The sequence below is a fragment of the Thalassophryne amazonica genome, chromosome 17, assembly GCF_902500255.1.
Source record: "Thalassophryne amazonica chromosome 17, fThaAma1.1, whole genome shotgun sequence".
Classification (NCBI taxonomy): Eukaryota; Metazoa; Chordata; class Actinopteri; order Batrachoidiformes; family Batrachoididae; genus Thalassophryne; species Thalassophryne amazonica.
In genome coordinates this window covers 43190286-43210222 of record NC_047119.1, presented here as the reverse complement: position 1 = coordinate 43210222, position 19937 = coordinate 43190286, and the positions used below count along the sequence as shown (strand labels likewise).

The window sequence follows — 19937 nt, the reverse complement described above, 5'->3', positions numbered from 1 at the left end:
CATCGAGTCACTCTCAAGTCATGAATCAGCAAGTCCCAAGTCAAGTCTCAAGTCATAATGACCATCAATTGTTTGCAAGCTGACTTGAGACTTGACTTGGGACTTGGAGACTAATGACTTGAGAATGACTTGACAGTGACTTTGTCACACCTCTGATGCTAGGTCTACTGGCACTGTGACCCAGACTGGTTAAGTGGTAGATGATGAATGAATGGGGTTACAGTTTTTCAGTGCAATAGTCAATGGACTACTACGGGGTATGGCGTTAGCTCAGTTATGGCATCTGGGGGACTTTCAGAACTGTTCATTATGGCACCCTTCATGGGTCCAGGACTTTTGCTGCCTCTCCATTGATGGACATTGGTCACTTTGGCCATTCAAACAGAGTCCGGTCTGCGTGAGGTTTCTTCCTACAATCAAAAAATGCAGAAGAGAGTTTATCCATGCCACTGTTGCCTTTGTGCTTGCTCTAGGGAGTTGGTAAGGTCAGACCTTACCCTTGTGAAGTGCCATTTGGCAATGTAGGTTGTGATTTGGTGCTATAAATAAAATGAACTGACCGCTGCAACCTCTCCTGAGTCACACTGGTAAGGAGGTTCACCATGTCCTGGTCAGTGCACCACAGGTCCAATGCTTAGGTACAAACAGTTACTCATGACTGTGGGTCATTTGGACTTCATTTAACATGATTGTGATTTGACTGTTGATGGAAACAAGAGTACCTGCAAAATGCAAAATCCGCTTGAAAAAGCATAAACATTGGGTTTGAGTTCATGACCTTCTGACTGAGACGCAACATGCACTAAGACCTACCGTCCTTATTGTGAATCATAAAGGGTTTGAAAGAAGTAAGAATAAGTCCAATACAGGCCCTGAAGACCACTGGTGCCAGTGTTTATTTCCAGATCCCACAGCATGAACTGGATGAGAGTCTACGTGTCCATCACAGGTGACTTCTCCAGCTAAGGATGGTAATCATTTACAGCTGAGTAGACTGATGGACTGAGGCATTGCAGTTGAAGTGTTTTGCCCAAGGACACAGGCAGGTAGTGTGAAAAACATACCTGGAACTGAACATATGGGTAGTCCAACTCCATTCCTACAGAACCACCTGCTAACGCTAAGGGCCTGAGCAGCACAAAAAAACAATCTCAGTGTTCAACCATCCAAGAATGGAAGAGTGAGTGCAGTAAATCACTCTCTGAGGGACTGCCTGATTAATTCCCTCTGACAGGATCACATTCTAGTTTGAAGGGTTTTTGTTATGGACTGAAAGGAGGACTGAAAGTCAGCTTCAATGAAAGCAAAGACTCCAGTCAAAAGATCTTCTATCTGAAAATGTGATACCAAGACATGAAAAAGAAGAAACATGAAGAAAACATGAAAATAGCTCAGCTCATTCCCATGAAAGCCAAGAAACTTTAATTCTGGTGTTAAACAGCCCCAACTGCAACATGCAGTGAAAACGGCTGCATAACAGGTAATCGTGCATGATGTGCATGAAGGAAACTGTAAAGGCCAGCGCAAGATACACCCGATTAAACTGGTACACCAACATACACAATACTTGAGAGCGTTAGACAGACTGATCTTCTTGTATTTAAAAGTCAGATGCATGCGGGTATGTCTGCCTATGATTGGCCTGTTGCTTAGTAACAGTAAATGCAGCAACTGCCACACACAGACCCATTTCATTTACTTCCTGCCTGTCCGTAATGTCCAAATTCTAAGCAGATAAGTGCTCATCCACATAGCTGTCACTCAGGGTTGGGCTGAAAACTGGGGAAGGCCTATTTTAACGACTGCTATGGCATCAGCACAATCACCAACTCGACAACTGTAATTCATTTTACTGGAAGTCTGTTCTTCTCATGTTTTTGGTCATCGGCTCTTGTCATAACTGGACTCTATAAGTATTTGGCTGTGAAGCTGCCACATTTCTCTCACATCTGTTGTGCTTTTGTTCCGTATAATGCCACAGCAGATGGTCAAACCCATGAAGTCTGCTCTCCTTGAGGTTTCTTTCTATAATTAAAGAAGACCCGAGGGAGTTTTCCCTCTTATCATCATGACCAGTGTGCTTTCTCATGGGCTAAGTAAGACCTAGACCATGGTTGGGTATTACGGGCCAAGACTATGCAAGCTTTTCTTGTGACAATCCATAATTTAAATCAAGCGGAGGAACTCATCAGTAAAACCCTCTAGTGAAGGTTGCATAGAAAACCGCACCATCTTGGTCATTCATGCCCATCCCTGGTCTAGAACTTACTCATGTATATTGCTTTGGAGTGACTTGCGTTGGGATTTGCTGATATAAAAATAAATGGAATTTGAGTCACATCAGAAAAAATTTAAGGAAAGCAATTTGAATCAGCCTTATAAATTCACAAAGAGCAACCCCATAAGGAAATAGATTATGCCCATTTCCTGTTTATGACTGCGTGTAAAATCTAAAACAGTGACAGAGCAGGGGTCAGGTCCTCTGTGAGGATTCACGTCAAGATTTTAAGCTTTATCCAGCCATAGACTCCGATTTTTTAAAGAAATCTTCATTAGAGGTTGATGATGCTCCTAATCGTAGGTCAATGGGATTAGACACCATCCTGTTCTCCAACACAAACAGGAAGCTTTTTAAAAATCCTTTGTAATTTTTTGTTTATTTTGTGAAATTTTCCAACATTAATTAAAATGAATAGTTTCTAGGATTTAACTGGCTACTGCCTGTAGATTAGAGTAGTACTCTACGGTACTGTAATTTCATCACAATGCCAGACATCCTCTAGTGAAGCAAAAAATAGAAATGAAAAATGTAGCAGAATGGCCTAAGAGAAAGATGTTAGATCTAAAAGATGACATGTTGAGTTTTGGAATAATTCAACATGCGCAGCCACATTCAGAGTCTCAGCACAGATTTCTCAACATCCCCATCGTGACAGATCCATGAATATTTACAACTCAAACAACTTATTCAGCATAAAGAGGATTTTTTTTTTCCGTTAGTGTTTCAACCTGGCGGCTTTGTTACCAAGCGCTCAAACAGTGAAGTGCATTCTGGCGCGGAGTAATGACTGAAGGCTCAATGCTGGTCACACTGAAAATGGTTTTATCTTCACGCCGCAGCTTCCCCATGCTTTTTAAAAACTCATCCCTAATTTATTCCTGCCGGTTTCCAGATGAAGTCATTTGCTAAACGGACAAACAGCAATTTGTGGAATTAAGAGGCAATCAAACAAAAGAGTTTCTCAAAAGCATCTAAAGCCTTAAATGATCTCAGTTCTGTTGTAAGTTGAAGAGCTAAGATCATGTTCAAGACGCTTTTGGGAAACAGACACGAGGAGGTACTGTCAAGTAGAAATTCAAGTACTGTGAGTGCTGATCGGCACTCTAAAAAAATTAACCGCTGTCTCAATGAGAAAAAGTGATGTAACAATTTGCATAGATTTTTGTTGTTTTTCAACTTAACCAAAGCTATCTGAAGTTAAAAGAGGTCTTGTGGCATTATCGCAGTTGAAAGTTGAAAGTTGAAATAACTTTTAAAAAAATCTATGCAAACTGTTATATCAATTTTTCTCGTTAGACAGCAGCTCCTATTTTAGAGTGTGGATACTTTGTAGTTTGCATGTTTTAAACAAACAAGCAATGTTTAGTATATACCTTATCTGGTACATGAGTGCATGGTTTAACAGCACGGCTGATAATGAGGTCTGGCAAATATTTCTATAGCAAAAGACTGCTGCTCTATAATTGGCATGCGGGGTATTGATCCCCATTTTCAAAACAATACTTCCTGCAGCTTCCCCAATACATTACCAAAAAATGGATTCAATCAGATCAGGAGTTCTTTAGTTATTGCACAGAAACTAAAATCTAGATGACACCTACGTTGGCCATATTGGATAACGAAGAACCTTCATTTTCGAAAGGAACCCTCCTTTAGCCCCTGCTCCCAATACCTACCAAGAAATGGTACCAATTAGACAATTTGTTCTTCGGCTGTTACACAGAAATGAAATGCAAGATGGCATCCATAGCAGCCAAATTGGATAATAGATGACGGCTATTTTTTAAAAGACTGTTCCTCTAGCCTCCCCCACCACCAACAAATGGTTTCAATCAGATGAAGTGTTCTTAGGTTATTGTGTGGAATCAAAATGTGGATGTGGTGACTGTCCCTCTCTGTTAATTTCAGGTGTGTAAGAACATTGTCCAAATGTTGTACACTAAAAGACTCTTCAGTCAACAAATCAAAAGTTATAATACATCAGAACAGTTTATTGTCTCCCCATTATCTCTCCACTGGCTGCTTGTTTATGTGAAGACAGACTTTACTCTTATTTAGCAGATATTGATTTTTTGATGGCTTAATGGCTGACTTGGTTCGGCTATATGTTCGACTATGATAGAACAGACTAGCAAGTGAATTTTCCACTTGGTGTACCGACACTGTGGTAGAGTCTACTTGGGTTTTAATGTTTGCTGCATCAGTCAGATTTTTTAAGTTTTTGCAACTCAAACTGCTTCAAGATAAACAATCAATTACTGAAAACATAAGTTTGAACATCAGCACACTAATCCTTTGGCAGGTCTGGAACGCTGGTCAAATTTGCTCATATGTACGAAAAAAAACTGCTGAATGCCTGAAGTCTCTGAAATCAGTCGTACAACCCACTCACAAACAAATCTGCTGGTACATGAAAGATTGTAATGCTGTCTTCAACATGGCAGTAAATTTGGAAAATTCAAGTTGGGAAGTTTTTAGTTCTGAAAAGTGTGTGTTCACTTGATCACCTCCAGAAACGGTATAGACACCCGCAGTCACATATTTGCCCTTTTTTGTATTTATACGGCCCCTCTCAGTTTCCTGTGGGAGGGCTGCAGGAATATGGGGTACCGGATTCGGTGCAAGGTGCAATCCGGTCTCTATATGACCAAAGTAAGAGCTGTGTCCACATTCTCTGCATTACATCAGACCTGTTTCCAGTGAAAGTTGGACTCTGCCAGGGATACCCCTTGTCACCAATTTTGTCTGTGATGTTCATGGACAGGATTTCAAGGTGCAGTCAGCAACTGGAGGGTGTCCAGTTTGATGATCTCAGATGTGCATCTCTGCTTTTTGCAGATGATGTGGTTCTGTTGGCTTCATCAGATGGTGACCTGTAATGCACACTGAGCAGGTTTGAGGCCAAGTGTGAAACAACTAGGATGAGACTCAACAAGACCATGATCCTCTGTTGGAAAATGGTGGATTGTCCCCTGTGGGATAGGAGAGAGTCACTGCCCCAAGTGGTGGAATTTAAGTATCTCGGAGTCTTATCCATGAGTGAGGGTAAATTGGAGGGGGAGATCAAGTGACAGATTGGGGCGGCATCTGAAATTTTACAGATGTTGTACCAGTCCGTCCTGGTAAAGAAGGAACTGAGCTAGAAGATGAGGCCCTTGATTTATTAGTCAATTTATGCTCCTATCCTCACCTATGGTCATGAGCTTTGGGTAATGATTAAAAGAATAAGATCATGGATACAAGTGGAAGAAATGAGATTTCTCCATCAGATATCTGGGCTTACAGTCCTGGACAGGGTGAGAAGCTCCCGTATATGGGAGGGACTCGGAGTAAAGCAATGGACAATTGGAATTATCGTTTTCTTCGGAGAGCGATTAGTGATAATATCAGCTGCACCTTTATAAAACCTCTCAAGTTGACAAATACACTAATAGATAAAAAACTAGGACAAACCTGTGATTAGGTTTAGCCATTGTTCTAAAACAAAAACACACTTACTCATCTTATCTTTAACTGCTTACTCCAATTAAGGGTCACAGGGGGCTGGAGCCTATGTCAGCAGTCATAGTGCATGAGGCAGGGTACACCCTGGACAGGACACCGGTCTGTCGCAGGGCCACATATAGACAAACAAACACATACACATCTGCATGAAAGGGGGAAAAACAGGTGGTGAAGACTGAACAATTTCTTGCCATATAAATTGGCAATTTGTAAAAATTCAAAAAGTAGAAATGTTTGACAAAGTGGATACTGTGGATAAGTAACCTGGATTTACAGATAAATACAGTTTTCATTTTGACCATAGAACGTAGAAGCATTGGATATAGGTTGAAAACATTCCCTTCTGGTGTATTTTTCTTACCCCAATAACTTTCATGGCTGTGACCTGATCATGACCTAATTCAGGTATGTACCTGGCAACACACAACCAAACCCATGTACCATATTTGGTTAAACCGTGTCCCATAGGGAATAAATGGGATTATTGTGACCCCAATATCTTTCAGGGTTTCTGCCTGACTGGGACGATAATGAAGTATGCACTGCTCCACCCCCAGCCAAACACGCATGCCAAGTTTCGAGCAGATCGGGCCAGCAACTGCTGAGAGGTAGTCCGGAAACCTCTGCGTGAATGACAGACATTTACAAGTTACAAACATCACATTCAAAAGGAAATGAATTGTTAAAAGAGAATAAAATAACATTTGTAATTTTCTCATCTTTACAGTCACAAGTAGTATGTGTGATTGTTGTTGTCATGATGTCAGTGAATTTACACATGCATTTTTGAGGCCAAATAGAACAGAAAAGAAAAAACAACTTTGCATTCAAATTCTTTTTGTTCAGAGTTGGAGAAAGTGATTTTCGATTTTCTGACATGTAATGAATGCACCATGAGCTTCTCCAGAGGCGAGGCTTAAAATCAGGAGGATCACTGCAGGAGTACAAAGAAAAAGTGAGTACGACTGAACATGAGCGAGTGAGTGAAACTGTCTGTGAAATGATGGAAGGATTGTTGTCGAATTTTCAGAAGCGTGCACTGATGTTACAGCAGGCAACAGCATGTACTGTGAACTCACATCATTATATCTGTGTTTGTTTTATTTTCCACTTCACATCTCTCTTGTTGCTGTCTTGACTGTCACCTCTCATTAAACCGTGCAGTGATTCAGAGGCGTGTAACGTCATCTGACTTTGCCTGCGTCTGTGTGTGAACACGTATTGCAGTGTGAAGAACTGCAGCTGTTTCAGCTCACGCTTTCCTCTGCATCACCTTCTAAAGGTCACTGTTTGCCTCATTCTAGAACACTGTGAGGACAAGGCACTTTTCAGTCATGCTAAAATGTAAAATTTTGGAATATAGAACACTCCCCCCCCCTTACTTTAGTGTTCGTCCCATCCTGTCTATGGCTGATACTGAGACCCTGATTCATGCATTTGTCTCTTCTAGATTGGACTACTGCAACATTTTATTTTCTGGGTTGCCACAGTCCAGAATCAGGGGTCTTCAATTGGTTCAAAATGCTGCTACCAGACTTTTGACACAAAGCAGAAAGTTTGACCACATTACTCCCATTTTGGCATCTCTTCACTGGTTTCCTGTCTCTGCAAGATCAGATTTTAAGGTCCTGCTGCTGGCCTATAAAATTGTTCACAGACTGGCACCGTCCTATTTGGCTGATCTACTTAAACCCTACGTACCGGCCCAGGCTTTATGTTCACAGGATGCAGGCTTGCTTTGTGTCCCCAGGGTGAATAAAAGGTCTGCGGGAAATAGAGCCTTCTCGTATTGTGCCTCGGTCCTGTGGAATGATCTCCCTGCGTTAGTGAGGCAGTCGGACTCTGTTGAGACTTTCAGGTCACAATTGAAGACGCATTTGTTTTCTATTGTTTTACTATGCTTTTTTATTCTTTTTACTTTTTTCCCTTTTTTATGCTTTTAATGTTTTAATTACACTTTTTGATCTTTAGGTTTAATTTATTGTTGTTTTCTGTGAAGTGCCTTGAGGCGACTCTGTCATGATTTGGTGCTCTATAATTTCAATAAATTGAATTGAATTGTTTCCGATCTAATTTGACCAGTCTGTTTTAAAAGCTCTTAAATTAATAAAGAAGCCATTAATCACCACCATTTTTTCATTTTACACTCTTTTCCAAAATGAACATGAAATGTAAAAAGAAATGGAAACCCACCGACCAAACTCCTCAGCATGAAGTTGTGTGTGTGTCTGTGCTTATGTGCATGTGAATTCATGCACGAGTGGCATTTGACACTTGTTTGACTCATTGTTTGAGCGATATATTCCTGCTAGAATCAACAGACCCATGTAGGCTTGGCGGTCTAGCAGGTCTAATTCTCTCCAGGTGTCCACAAACACACACCTCCCCTCCAGGTTTGTCATCTCCAATATTCCCTCAATGTACTTTGGTAAAATGAGTTGGAAGCAGGACTTGATGTCATCCACACGGGATGCTGCATACCGTGTTGGCCATCTTTATGATGTTTTCCATTCTCATTCTACCTCTTTTGTCCCAGGGGGTGAAGACCAAAGCAAGTCTCCACTCTTGGGCTGGAATGTCTCCTCAGGCGCCTGTTCTTCAGGTGCCTCTTCCTCTCAATCTGTTGACTGGCTAGTCTCCTCAAAGTCTGGATCAAAATCGATGTTGTGTTCCACTTCTGAGACATCCTCCTCAATCTCTGGTTCAACTTCAAATCCCTCTTCATCATGTTCTAAAATTGGGTCCAGAGCCTCTCTGACAGAAAACCACCTGGATAGTCGCCTACTCATTGTGCTCAGAGTAAAAGGAGTGCAAGGCAAACATCAAGCTATATTTTGGTTGTCTGTGTGAAGATATGACACATTGATTGGTCTGGAAGGTGTAGTTCACATGGTTGGGAGGGGCGGGTTAGGCACAAAAGCAAAGAAAAGATATAGGTTTACAGACACCTGTCTAGTCTGTGTGGCAATATGATATAGTTTCATCAGGAAGGTGGTTCACTTGGGAGGATTGGCACAGAAGCACAGGAAAGAGATGTGTACCCACAAAAGATATTGTTCGGTTTGAAATGTGTGGTTCGTGTGTGTGTTGGAGTGGTGTGTATGGGGATGTTTACTCATCTGATGGTTGAAAATAATCTGGGTACCCATTCATTTCCTATGGCGGTCACTTTGACCAGTGTCGCAGACGGAACGGTCCCCGCTAAACATCAGTCTGCCCCTGCCTTCACTGTGCATGCGTCATTTCTGAGCGTCAACAGCGATTCACTGATTATCACCTCATTTCTGCTTAAAACTGCACTCCAGTCATAATCTGTCTCAGCGACATATCTGAAGCTTTTGTACAACAATCATTTCCATTTTCATTTCCGAGTCTGACGTGCTGCTGCGCCTACGTCATTTCGGAGCATCAGTAGCGAAATGAGGCGATTGTCGCCTCATTTCTGCTTAAAACTGACTTTAAAATGGTTTATGGAGTTTTACTTTGCCATCTGATGGTTAATAATCACATTATTCCCTTTGATCGCTTTGGGTGTAGAGAGTCAGTCTCAGACGCATGCGCAGTGAAGGCACAGTGAAGGCAGGGCGGACCAATTTTTAGAGGGGGTCGTTCGGCCTGCGACACCGGGAACAGCGCAGGTGTAACAAGGTTAACTAAACCACTCAGAATTCAATAAATGTGGTGATCATCAGTTTTATATGTTCAAGTGCACAGTGTGGAGGATATCATGAGGCTTTCAGGCAGTCCGATGTAAAACACAATATTTATGAGTGTTTTAAGTTGTAAACTGGTCAGATTTGACCCGGACATGACAGGAAGGTTAAGTTTGTGGTTTTCTGGCAAGTTCACAGATCTGCAGCCAAAACCCCCTGAGGTGAGGCAATAAAAAAAAGAAAGGTGAAATTTTGCATTATTCCCCATTAGTCTTCTTCTTCTTCTTCTTTCGGCTGCTCCTATTTGGGGGCACCACAGCAGATCAGTTGTTTCCATCTCACCCTGTCCTCTGTATCTTCCTCTGTCACACCAACCACCTGCATGTCCTCCCCCAGCACATTCATAAACCTCCTCCTGCCTGGTGGCTCCATCCTCAGCATCCTTCTCCTTATATATATCCCGGGTCCTTCCTCTGTACATGTACAACCATCTCAATCTCACCTCTCTGACTTTGTCTCAAAACTGTCCCACATGAGCTGTACCTCTGATATGTTAATTCCTAATCCTGTCTTTTCTCGTCACTTCCAGCTCTGCCTCCTGTCTTTTTGTTAGTGCCGCCGTCTTTAAGCTGTACAACATAGCTGGTCTCACAACTGTCTTGTAAACTTTCCTTTTCACTTTTGCAAATATTCATTCATTCATTCATCTTCTACCGCTTAGTCCAATTAAGGGTCGCGGGGGGCTGGAGCCTATCCCAGCAGTCATAGAGCGCGAGGCGGGGTACACCCAGGACAGGACGCCAGTCTGTCGCAGGACCACAAACAGACAAACACAGACACACCCACACACATACACGGACAATTTTAAAGATTCCAATCCACCTAACCCGCATGTCTTTGGATGTGGGAGGAAACCGGAGCACCCAGAGGAAACCCACGCAAACACGGGGAGAACATGCAAACTCCACACAGAAAGGCCATGGGAATTGAACCCACGACCTACTCGCTGTGAGGCAACAGTGCTAACCACTAAGCCACTGTGCTGCCCTCTTGCAGATATTCTTTGGTCACAAATCACTCCTGCCACCTTTCTCCACCCACTCCACCCTGCTTGCACTCTCTTCTTCAGCTCTCTACCACACTCTCCATTACTTTGGACAGTTGACCCCAAGTATTTAAACTCATCTACTTTCACCATTTCTACTCCTTGTAACTGCAGTATTCCACTGAGGTCCCTCTCATTCACACACTTGTACTCTGTCTTGTTCCTACTGACTTTCATTCCCCTGCTCTCCAGAGCATATCTCCACCTCTCCAGGCTCGGCTGCTCTCAGCTCTCACTACAGATCACAATGTCACCTGCAAACATCATAGTCCATGAAGACTCCTGTCTGATCTCATCTGTCAACAGGTCCATCACCACTGCAAACAACAAAGGACTCAGAGTTTGATGTAATCCCACCTCCACCTTCAATGAGTCTGTCATTCCTACTGCGCATATATCCTTGTACATGTCCTGCACTACCCTCAAATACTTCTCTGCCACTCCGGACTTCCTTATACAATACCACAACACCTCTTGCCACCCTGTCTTAAGCTTTCTCTCAATCCACAAATACACAATGTAACTCCTTCTGGCCTTCTCTATACTTCATCAGTATTCTCAGAGCAAACATTGCATCTCTAGGGCTCTTTCTCTGCATGAAACCATATTGTTACTGACAGATCTTTGCCTGTTTTCTAAGCCTAGGTTATTTTACTATATCCCATAACTTCATGCTGCGGCTGATCAACTTTACGTCTCTGTAGTTTCTGCAGCTCTGCACATCACCCTTGTTCTTAAAAATAGGAACCAGCACACTTTGTCTCCACTCCTCAGGCATCCTCTTACTTTCAGAGATTTTATTAAACAATCTGGTTCGAAACTCCTCTGCCATCTATTTCATTTTATTGTTTTCAATTCAGTCTTATTGTGTTTATAAGCAGAATGTAACCTGCAGAAATAAGCTGCATCTTAAATTGCAGGAACATTTTTGGCTCGACTTTAGACCAGGTTTTTGGTGGTCTCTGGGACAATAGCTTTCTAATGCCTAATGATAACAACTCACCACAATGCAACAAGACGCAATAGGTCAGGTCTGGGACTGTACACTGGTAACACATCCAATACACGATGAAACTGCATTGGGTCCTGGATGGCAACCACACAGGCAGACAGCTGGCCAGTTCCCAACTCCCCAAAGTGAACATATGTCTGCCATAGCCAGGTGACACATGGACATATCCCTGACCCTCTCTGGCTGCTGAGATCCTCAACACTGAGGCACCTGCATCCTTGATCATGGCCTAATGAATGCACCACATGGACAAAATGTTGGAGTAGACATTCCCTCACAATGTAAGTGATTCTTCTCATCAGACTCATTTTTTTCCCCCTGGGTGTAAATTACACCTTTTTTTTGGATTATCAGCTCTTTAATTAGAGATTTCTGTGCATTGTTATAGTGAACTTTAATTATTGTAATTTATTCAACTATTATTGGAGTTTATTTTGTTTAGTAGTTTGCAGCCGGTCTGCTCTGTGTCAGCCTGATCCCATCAGGTCTCAGAAGCTAAGCAGAGCAGGATCTGGTTAGTACTTGGATGGGAGACCTCTTTGGAACACCAGCGGCTGTGTGTGTTTTTCCAGGTAAAACTGGAGTTGCGCCAGGAAGGGCATCCGGCGTAAAACTTGTGCCAATTACCAATGCAGACCTGGCTGTATCCGCTGTGGTGACCCAGAACAAAACTGGGAGCAGCCGAATGAACAACAACAACATTTTGTTTAGAAGTTTGATTCCTGAGAAAGCCCTAGAAGAAGCAGAAGAAGAAGAAGAGCATACTCTCGTTTTGGCCGAACAACTATACAGTTTTTGTATATTCTGTGTTAGTACACGTCCGTGGCCGACGTGCTTGATGAATTCCTGCAAAAAGTAGTTCCCAAACAATGCTGTATTTGCGATGACGTTTCATGGGTAACAAAAGCTAGGAGTATATTTGACACAAGAACTTGTGTATCTTGTGTGTTTTTATGCCTAAATGATCGTAAGTCAGTATCACACTCATCCAGCAGCATCTTCTCATGTCGGCAAACTCAGCGCTTGGTCAGGCAAAAGTAGTCCAGTGAGCTATCCCACAATGCCAAAATAGCAGAGATGTCACTCCAACGAGAGCGGCACACTGAGTAGGGTGTAAGAAGAGTAGAAGAAAATAACAAGAGAAGAAGACAAGGAGGAGAAGAAGCAGAAGAAGAAGGAAAAAGTAGAAGAGTAGAAGAGAAGAAAAGAAGACTAGGAGAAAAGAAGAAAGGAAGAGAAGAAGAAAGGAAGCAAAGAAGAAGAGAAGAAATAGAGAAGAGTTGACAAAGAGAAAAAGAAAATGAAGAAGGAAAGACCAAGAGAAGAACGGTAGAAGAAGAGAAGGATGAGGAGAAGAGAAAAGAAGAAAATAAGAAGAGAAGAACAAATGATCAAGAGAAGGAGAAGAAAAAGAGAAGGAAAGAAGAACAAGGAATATGTGATTTTGTTTTTTATTTATTTATTTGTTTGTTTGTATATACAACACAGGACTCCCCAATCTAGTTAAAAGAAGCCCTCCAGAAAATACTGGAAAAGCTCATGTGAAGTCATTCCAGCAGTATCCTCCAAAGAGACCTGGTACCAAAGACATCCATCCATTCATCACCTGGTTCAAGTCCAAGTCTGACAACCAGACAGTAAGACACGAAACACCAGGAAAAAAGAATTTGTAATTACGATTACGAGATTGCAAGATTACGAGAGATTTTTGCTGTTCAACACTGTTCAACATGTGGCCATATTGGTGACCACTTTCTGCAGTGATCTATGTCACGTGATTTAAGGTTTAAAAACAACACCTGTGTCCTTATATCATGTCCCATGTTTTAACTTGAATCAGACTAAGTGGCTCAAATAAACCTTTCAAAGTAAAACTGGGTGTCACATTTATTCTGTCAGATCACTTGAGGAGGTTTGAGTCAAATTCAGGTCAGAATTGTGTGGAGGTTAAATCTTGTGAGATTTATCCATCCATTCATTTTCTATACCCGCTTACTCCAGTTAATGGTCACGGGGTCTTGTGAGATTTATCATAATGTAATCACCACAAACACCCAAACGTTTCCCCCAATAACCGCCGAGACAGGCTGCAGCTCCCCGTGATCCTTAAATGGAATAAGCAGGTATGAATGAATGAATCCCCAGAAACTTGTCACCAACTTAAGGTCCAGTCAGCCCATCAAACCTCTTAAATAACAGCGCGTGATCTGTTGACGTGGCCATTTCAAGCTGCGTTTAATAGAATCAGAAGTTGACACTTACTGTTAGATCTCATGACCAGTGAAATATGAATCTATTGAAATTGACGTGATGTTGACACGGCAACAATCAAGCGTGCATCTGCTCGACCTGATTCCATCACTCACTTACTTTCAGCAGTGAAAGAGTCTTTAAATGCTTCATGTTGTCTTTTTTTTTTTCTTGCTTTGCAGCCATTCTGTTCATGATAATGTGGTATTTTCACACACAAAGGGAGATTTTCAGACATTTCAAGAAAGCCAAAACAGCCCACTGGGCACCGTGGGATTTATTTTAATGAATGACATTTTAGGAGTCAGTCAAACTCCTGACATTACTGACACGCTGCATTTCTTTATAGAAAGTCCATAAACTCAACTTGACATCAGCCATGAAATATTCCAGCAGAAAATCCATCACTATTAAAGAGTCGATTAAAACTAAAAGGGCACTCGCAGCAAAGTTTAAAGGGCAGATGGAAAAAAAGATGGCTGTGCAAGGACATAAGTCATTAAAAAAGAAAAACCTTTGCAGACATCTGGAGTACTAAAGAAATGGAATAACCTTCCACTTTATTTTCACAACATATTCAGGCAATCACACAACTGGTGCTCAGGCGCTCCTGCGTGCTAAAAATAAATGCTCAGTGGAAATAAAAGGAGGAAAGCACTTCTCAGAAGGAAAGTGATGATGTCAGATTGGAGGAAAACTGCTTTCCTCCATGTTTTCTGCTGCACATCATTTATTTTTAGCATGCACAAGCACCTGAGCACCAGTTATGTGCACACTTGAAACTATACCATTGTTGGGGCTGGACTCGGCTTCCTGAACCTCTGTTACTGCACCTTGCTATGCTTTCTTCTCCATATCCTCTTCCCTGTTCCATCCTCTTCTCATCTTCACTCTCTTCCGTTGCATGTCATTTTTACCAGATAAATCCACGCCGACAACTCCTCTTTGGTTTCCTGTAGTCCATTTCCTGTCTGTCCCCACTTCCTGCAGGAATTTACATCCCTGGAACTACTGTAAGCTATTAGACCTTCCTACAGTGAACCTGCTGAATATTCGCAAACTGAGGCTATCGTCATAGCCATGTTCCTTCCCTCAACCCATCCAGTTATAGCAGATGGTTTCTCTGTAGACCCCTTGCAGTCACGTGACCCAGACACTTCCTGCCCACTCCCCATCGCCATGTTGTCAGTCATGCTCAGTACTCCAAGATTATTTATACGAGAACCAATGTATGTACTGCGAAGTGTGGGACAAGCTTTGAGATAAACTCATCATGTCTGAACCTGATAGCGGAGTCAGAGAACATACCTGGCATCTTTCTGGTGTTACAAGGAGAAAATTGCCATTTTGGGTGCTTGTGACCCGTACACAGCACCAGGTGTGTTGTTTTCTTTGTTGACTGCAGCTTGGTCAACATTATGGTGTACAGTGGTGGGCACAGCTAACCAAAAAGTTAGCTTCGATAACTTTTCAGTTATCGGATTAATGGTTACCTTTTATGATGCAAACCCGATAAACTGCTAAAAAAATTTATCTTCATTACAGATAACCGATAACTGATAGTACTGATTCGGATGCGGCCACATCAGATTCCACTGTCGAATTCTGATAAACCAGTTTCACTTTCACTTTTCACTGCTGGGTAAATTCAAGGATCATAAACACATAAGAACACACAAAAAATAAATGAATAAAAAATAAAACCCCAAACACTGTCATCATCTTTCAAAAGCAGTAAAACACTGTATTAGAAGTATGAACTAAAAAGCTGCTGCTTTTTCACGCGCTTTGAACTACCGAAATACGTCCATTAATGCATTGATTGGCAGAGTAAAAGACACGTAGTAAATATAAATTCTTACCTGTTAGTGTCAGTGGGATTCATCTGAAGAAATAATCCACAGAAAGCGTCCTTTTTGTATCCAAAACAGTGTCTAAAGGTGAAGAAATGTCCCTCTGTACACACAGCTGTTCTGTGAGAGCTCCTCTCCCTATTTAAATTTTACCTTCAGCCACAAAGAAATAAAATAATGTTAAAATTGGTTCATTTTGTTTTTGTGTAGAGCGGACTCACTCACTGTAACGTCCAAAGTGAACCTGAACTACACTTCCCACAATGCTCCCTGCGTCGACCGGCCAATCACGTTTTGCATTTAATGATGACTGGATGTTCACCTCAACAACAAACTGGACTGGACTCACAACACTGACACCCTGTACAAGAAGGGACAGTCGCCTCCACCTCCTGAGGAGACTGAGATCCTTTGGAGTGAGCAGGCCTCTGCTTAAGACCTTCTATGACTCTGTTGTAGCCTCTGCTCTCCTCTATGCTGTCATCTGTTGGGCACCGGGCAGCACAGAGCGGGAGAGAAAGAGACTGAATAAGCTGGTCAGGAAGTCCAGCTCTGTCCTGGGCTGTCCTCTGGACTCTTTGGAGGAGGTGGCTGAGAGGAGAGTGTTAGCCAAGTTCAAATCCATCATGAACAACTCCTCTCACCCTCTGCACCGGACTGTAGTGGAGCTGAGCAGCTCGTTCAGTGACAGACTGAGGCACCCTCAGTCCCTGCTGCTGTCAGACTGTACAATAACAATGTGAAATAACCACATGCAATAATATGTCCACAAATCACGGGCAATATTAATATGTCCATAAATCATGTGCAATAACAACTCGTTTACAAATCCCTGCACTAATGTCACCTTACCACATCTAAATTCCACTTCACATATTGTAAATAAGATGCTCCTATCTCTTTTTCAATCCCAATCATGTTTATATATATGCATATGTTCATGTGTATACGTGTTGTGTATGTGTGTGCATGTATATATATATATATATATATATATATATATATATATATTTATACAAATAATGAATGTTTATGAGTTCAATGGTACGAATATTTCATGAGGTGAAAGCTGGAACATACCATTCAACGAGGCGAATATTCGTACCATTGAAAGAATCTAAAAACATTCATTATTTGTTTTAAATAACGGCTAAAACAGATCCTTGTCATTTTATATTTTATTCATTTCTAAACAACAGAAAAGGGACTTACATTTTTGTGTTCTACTGTGACGTGTAGTCCAGTGATGCTGTGCACTGACTTCGGACTTCCATTAAAGAAAAAGACCTTGTGTAGTTTCTCAGTCCAGCCAAAAATCACATCAGCGTTTCATGTTAGCAGCTCTTCATGCATCCAGACGGCTTTGGATTTTGTGTGTGCGTGTGTAGCAGCGTCAGTTAACTCAATCAAATCATCATGTCGCTGTCCTCAGTGCAGCGAAAATAAAAAAGTCACGTCAAAAATGAGTCCAGGTTTTCTTTCTCTTCCTGCTAACTGGCAGCACAGTGGATTTGTTTTTTGTGTGTGTGTGTGTGTATCTTACAAGAATTAGCAGTGCCATTTAGCTCAAATTATGTCTCAGGAGAGTCGTGTCCCCCGGCGCGCGCACACACACGCAACCTGGTCGGCACTTGTGTGTGCGTGACCAACAAATATAAGACTGCACGTCCTCAGTGCAGCAAAAAAAAAGAATAAATAAAAAAATCAGAAATGAGTCCAGCTTTTGTTCTCTCTTCCTGCTAACAACCTCCAGGCAGCACAGTGGATTGGTTTTGTGTGTGCATCAAGCCACACGTGCACAAGCATGCGTGGGTGCGCACGTACTCATGCACAAGCATGTGTGTGCGTGACGTACGCGTGCACGAGCATGTGTGCACACGTGTATGAGCGTGTGTGCACATGTGCACGAGTACGTGTGCATGTGCATGAGCATGTGTGCATGCGCACGGGTATGCACGCGTGTGCTCGTGCACAAGGACGTGCGCACATGTGTATGAATGATCACATGCGCACATGCACGGTCTCGTGCATGCGTGCACATGTGATCACGTGCACGTGAGAGTGCAATGGTACCACACGTATGGAACCAAATTTGCACTCTAAATGGAACCAAGCCGCACTCTGAATGCAATGCAACACAAATGGGATGAATTAATCCATGTCATGTGACATACAAAGCACCAATCAAATGACAAGAATCCACTCAGCCGTTTTATATATATATATATATATATATATATATATATATATATATATATATATATATATATATATATATATATATATATATATACACACGTGTGTGTGTGTGTGTCTATGTATATGTGTATATATACAGTGAGGAAAATAAGTATTTGAACACCCTGCGATTTTGCAAGTTCTCCCACTTAGAAATCATGGAGGGGTCTGAAATTTTCATCTTAGGTGCATGTCCACTGTGAGAGACATAATCAAAAAAATTGATTTTTTAAAATAATTTATTTGTATGTTACTGCTGCAAATAAGTATTTGAACACTGACCAACCAGCAAGAATTCTGGCTCACACAGACCTGTTAATTTTTCTTTCAGAAGCCCTCTTATTCTGCACTCTTTACCTGTATTAATTGCACCTGTTTGAACTTGTTACCTGTATAAAAGACACCTGTTCACACACTAAATCAATCACACTCCAACCTGTCCACCATAGCCAAGAACAAAGAGCTGTCTATAGACACCAGGGACAAAACTGTAGACCTGCACAAGGCTGGGATGGACTACAGGACAACAGGCAAGCAGCTTGGTAGAAGACAACAACTGTTATGATTATTTATTAGAAAGTGGAAGAAACACAAGATGACTGTCAATCTCCCTCAGTCTGGGATTCCATGCAAGATCTCACTTTGTGGGGTAAGGATGATTCTGAGAAAGCTTAGAACTACACATGAGGACCTGGTCAATGACCTGAAGAGAGCTGGGACCACAGTCACAAAGATTACATTAGTAACACATGATGCTGTCATGGTTTAAAATCCTGCAGGGCAGCAAGGTCCCCCTGCTCAAGCCAGCACATGTCCAGGCCCGTTTGAAGTTCACCAGTGACCATCTGGATGATCCAGAGGAAGCATGGGAGAAGGTCATGTGGTCAGATGAGACCAGAATAGAGGTTTTTGGAATCAACTCCACTTACCATGTTTAGAGGATGAGAACAACTCCAAGAAAACCATCCCAACCGTGAAGCATGGGGGTGGAAACATCATACTTTGGGGGTGCTCTTCTGCTAAGGGGACAGGATGACTGCACCGTATTGAAGGGATGATGGATGGGGTCATATATTGCAAGATTTTGGCAAACAACCTCCTTCCCTCAGTAAGAGCATTGAAGATGGGTCGTGGCTGGGTCTTCCAGCATGACAATGACCCCAAACACACAGCCAGGGCAACTAAGGAGGGGCTCCGTAAGAAGCATTTCAAGGTCCTGGAGTGGCCTGGCCAGTCTCCAGACCTGAACTCAATAGAAAATCTTTGGAGGGAGCTGAAACTCCAAACCTGAAAGATTTAGAGAAGATCTGTGTGGAGGAGTGGACCAAAATCCCTGCTGCAGTGTGTGCAAACCTGGTGAAAAACTACAGGAAACGTTTGACGTCTGTAATTACAAACAAAGGCTACTGTACCAAATATTAACATTGATTTTCACAGGTGTTCAAATACTTATTTGCAGCAGTAACATACAAATAAATTATTAAAAAATCATACATTGTGATTTCTGTTTTTTTTTTTTTTTTTTTTTTAAGATTATGTCTCTCACAGTGTACATGCACCTCAGACCCCTTCATGATTTCCAAGTGGGAGAACTTGCAAAATCGCAGGGTGTTCAAATACTTTTCCTCACTATACGAGGTCTGTGATGAAAAAAGCGGTCCTTTTTATTTTTTTCAAAAAATAAATGGATTTGATTCATATGTTTTTACGTCAGACATGCTTGAACCCTCGTGCGCATGCGTGAGTTTTTTCACGCGTCGGTGACGTCATTCGCCTGTGGGCAGGCCTTGAGTGAGGAGTGCTCCACCCCGCCCGTCGGAATCTCTTTGTCTGAATAGCCGCTGCAGATGGCGCGCGTTGCTTTATCAACCTTTTTTCTGGACCTGTGAGGAATATCCGAGTGGACACTATTCGAGAAATTAAGATGGTTTTCGGTGAAAACTTTAACGGCTGATGAGAGATTATGGGGTGTTTCTGTCGGTGTAAGGACTTCCCACGGAGCTGGACGTCGCGCAGCGCTTCCAGGCACCGTCGTCGGCCT

General features: G+C 42.1%; 1 protein-coding gene across 1 annotated transcript in view; it reads right to left on the bottom strand.

The window, feature by feature from the left end:
• LOC117529089 (homeodomain-interacting protein kinase 2-like) overlaps window positions 1–8513 on the bottom strand; it is a 41691-nt gene extending 33178 nt beyond the window's left edge. Inside the window, exons 1-2 of the mRNA XM_034191792.1 lie at window positions 8308–8513; window positions 1065–1128 (exon numbers count right to left, since the gene is read on the bottom strand). Of these exons, the coding sequence (XP_034047683.1) occupies window positions 1065–1128; window positions 8308–8513 (270 nt within the window). The remainder of the gene's footprint in view (window positions 1–1064; window positions 1129–8307) is intronic.
• Window positions 8514–19937: the final 11424 nt, after the last annotated feature.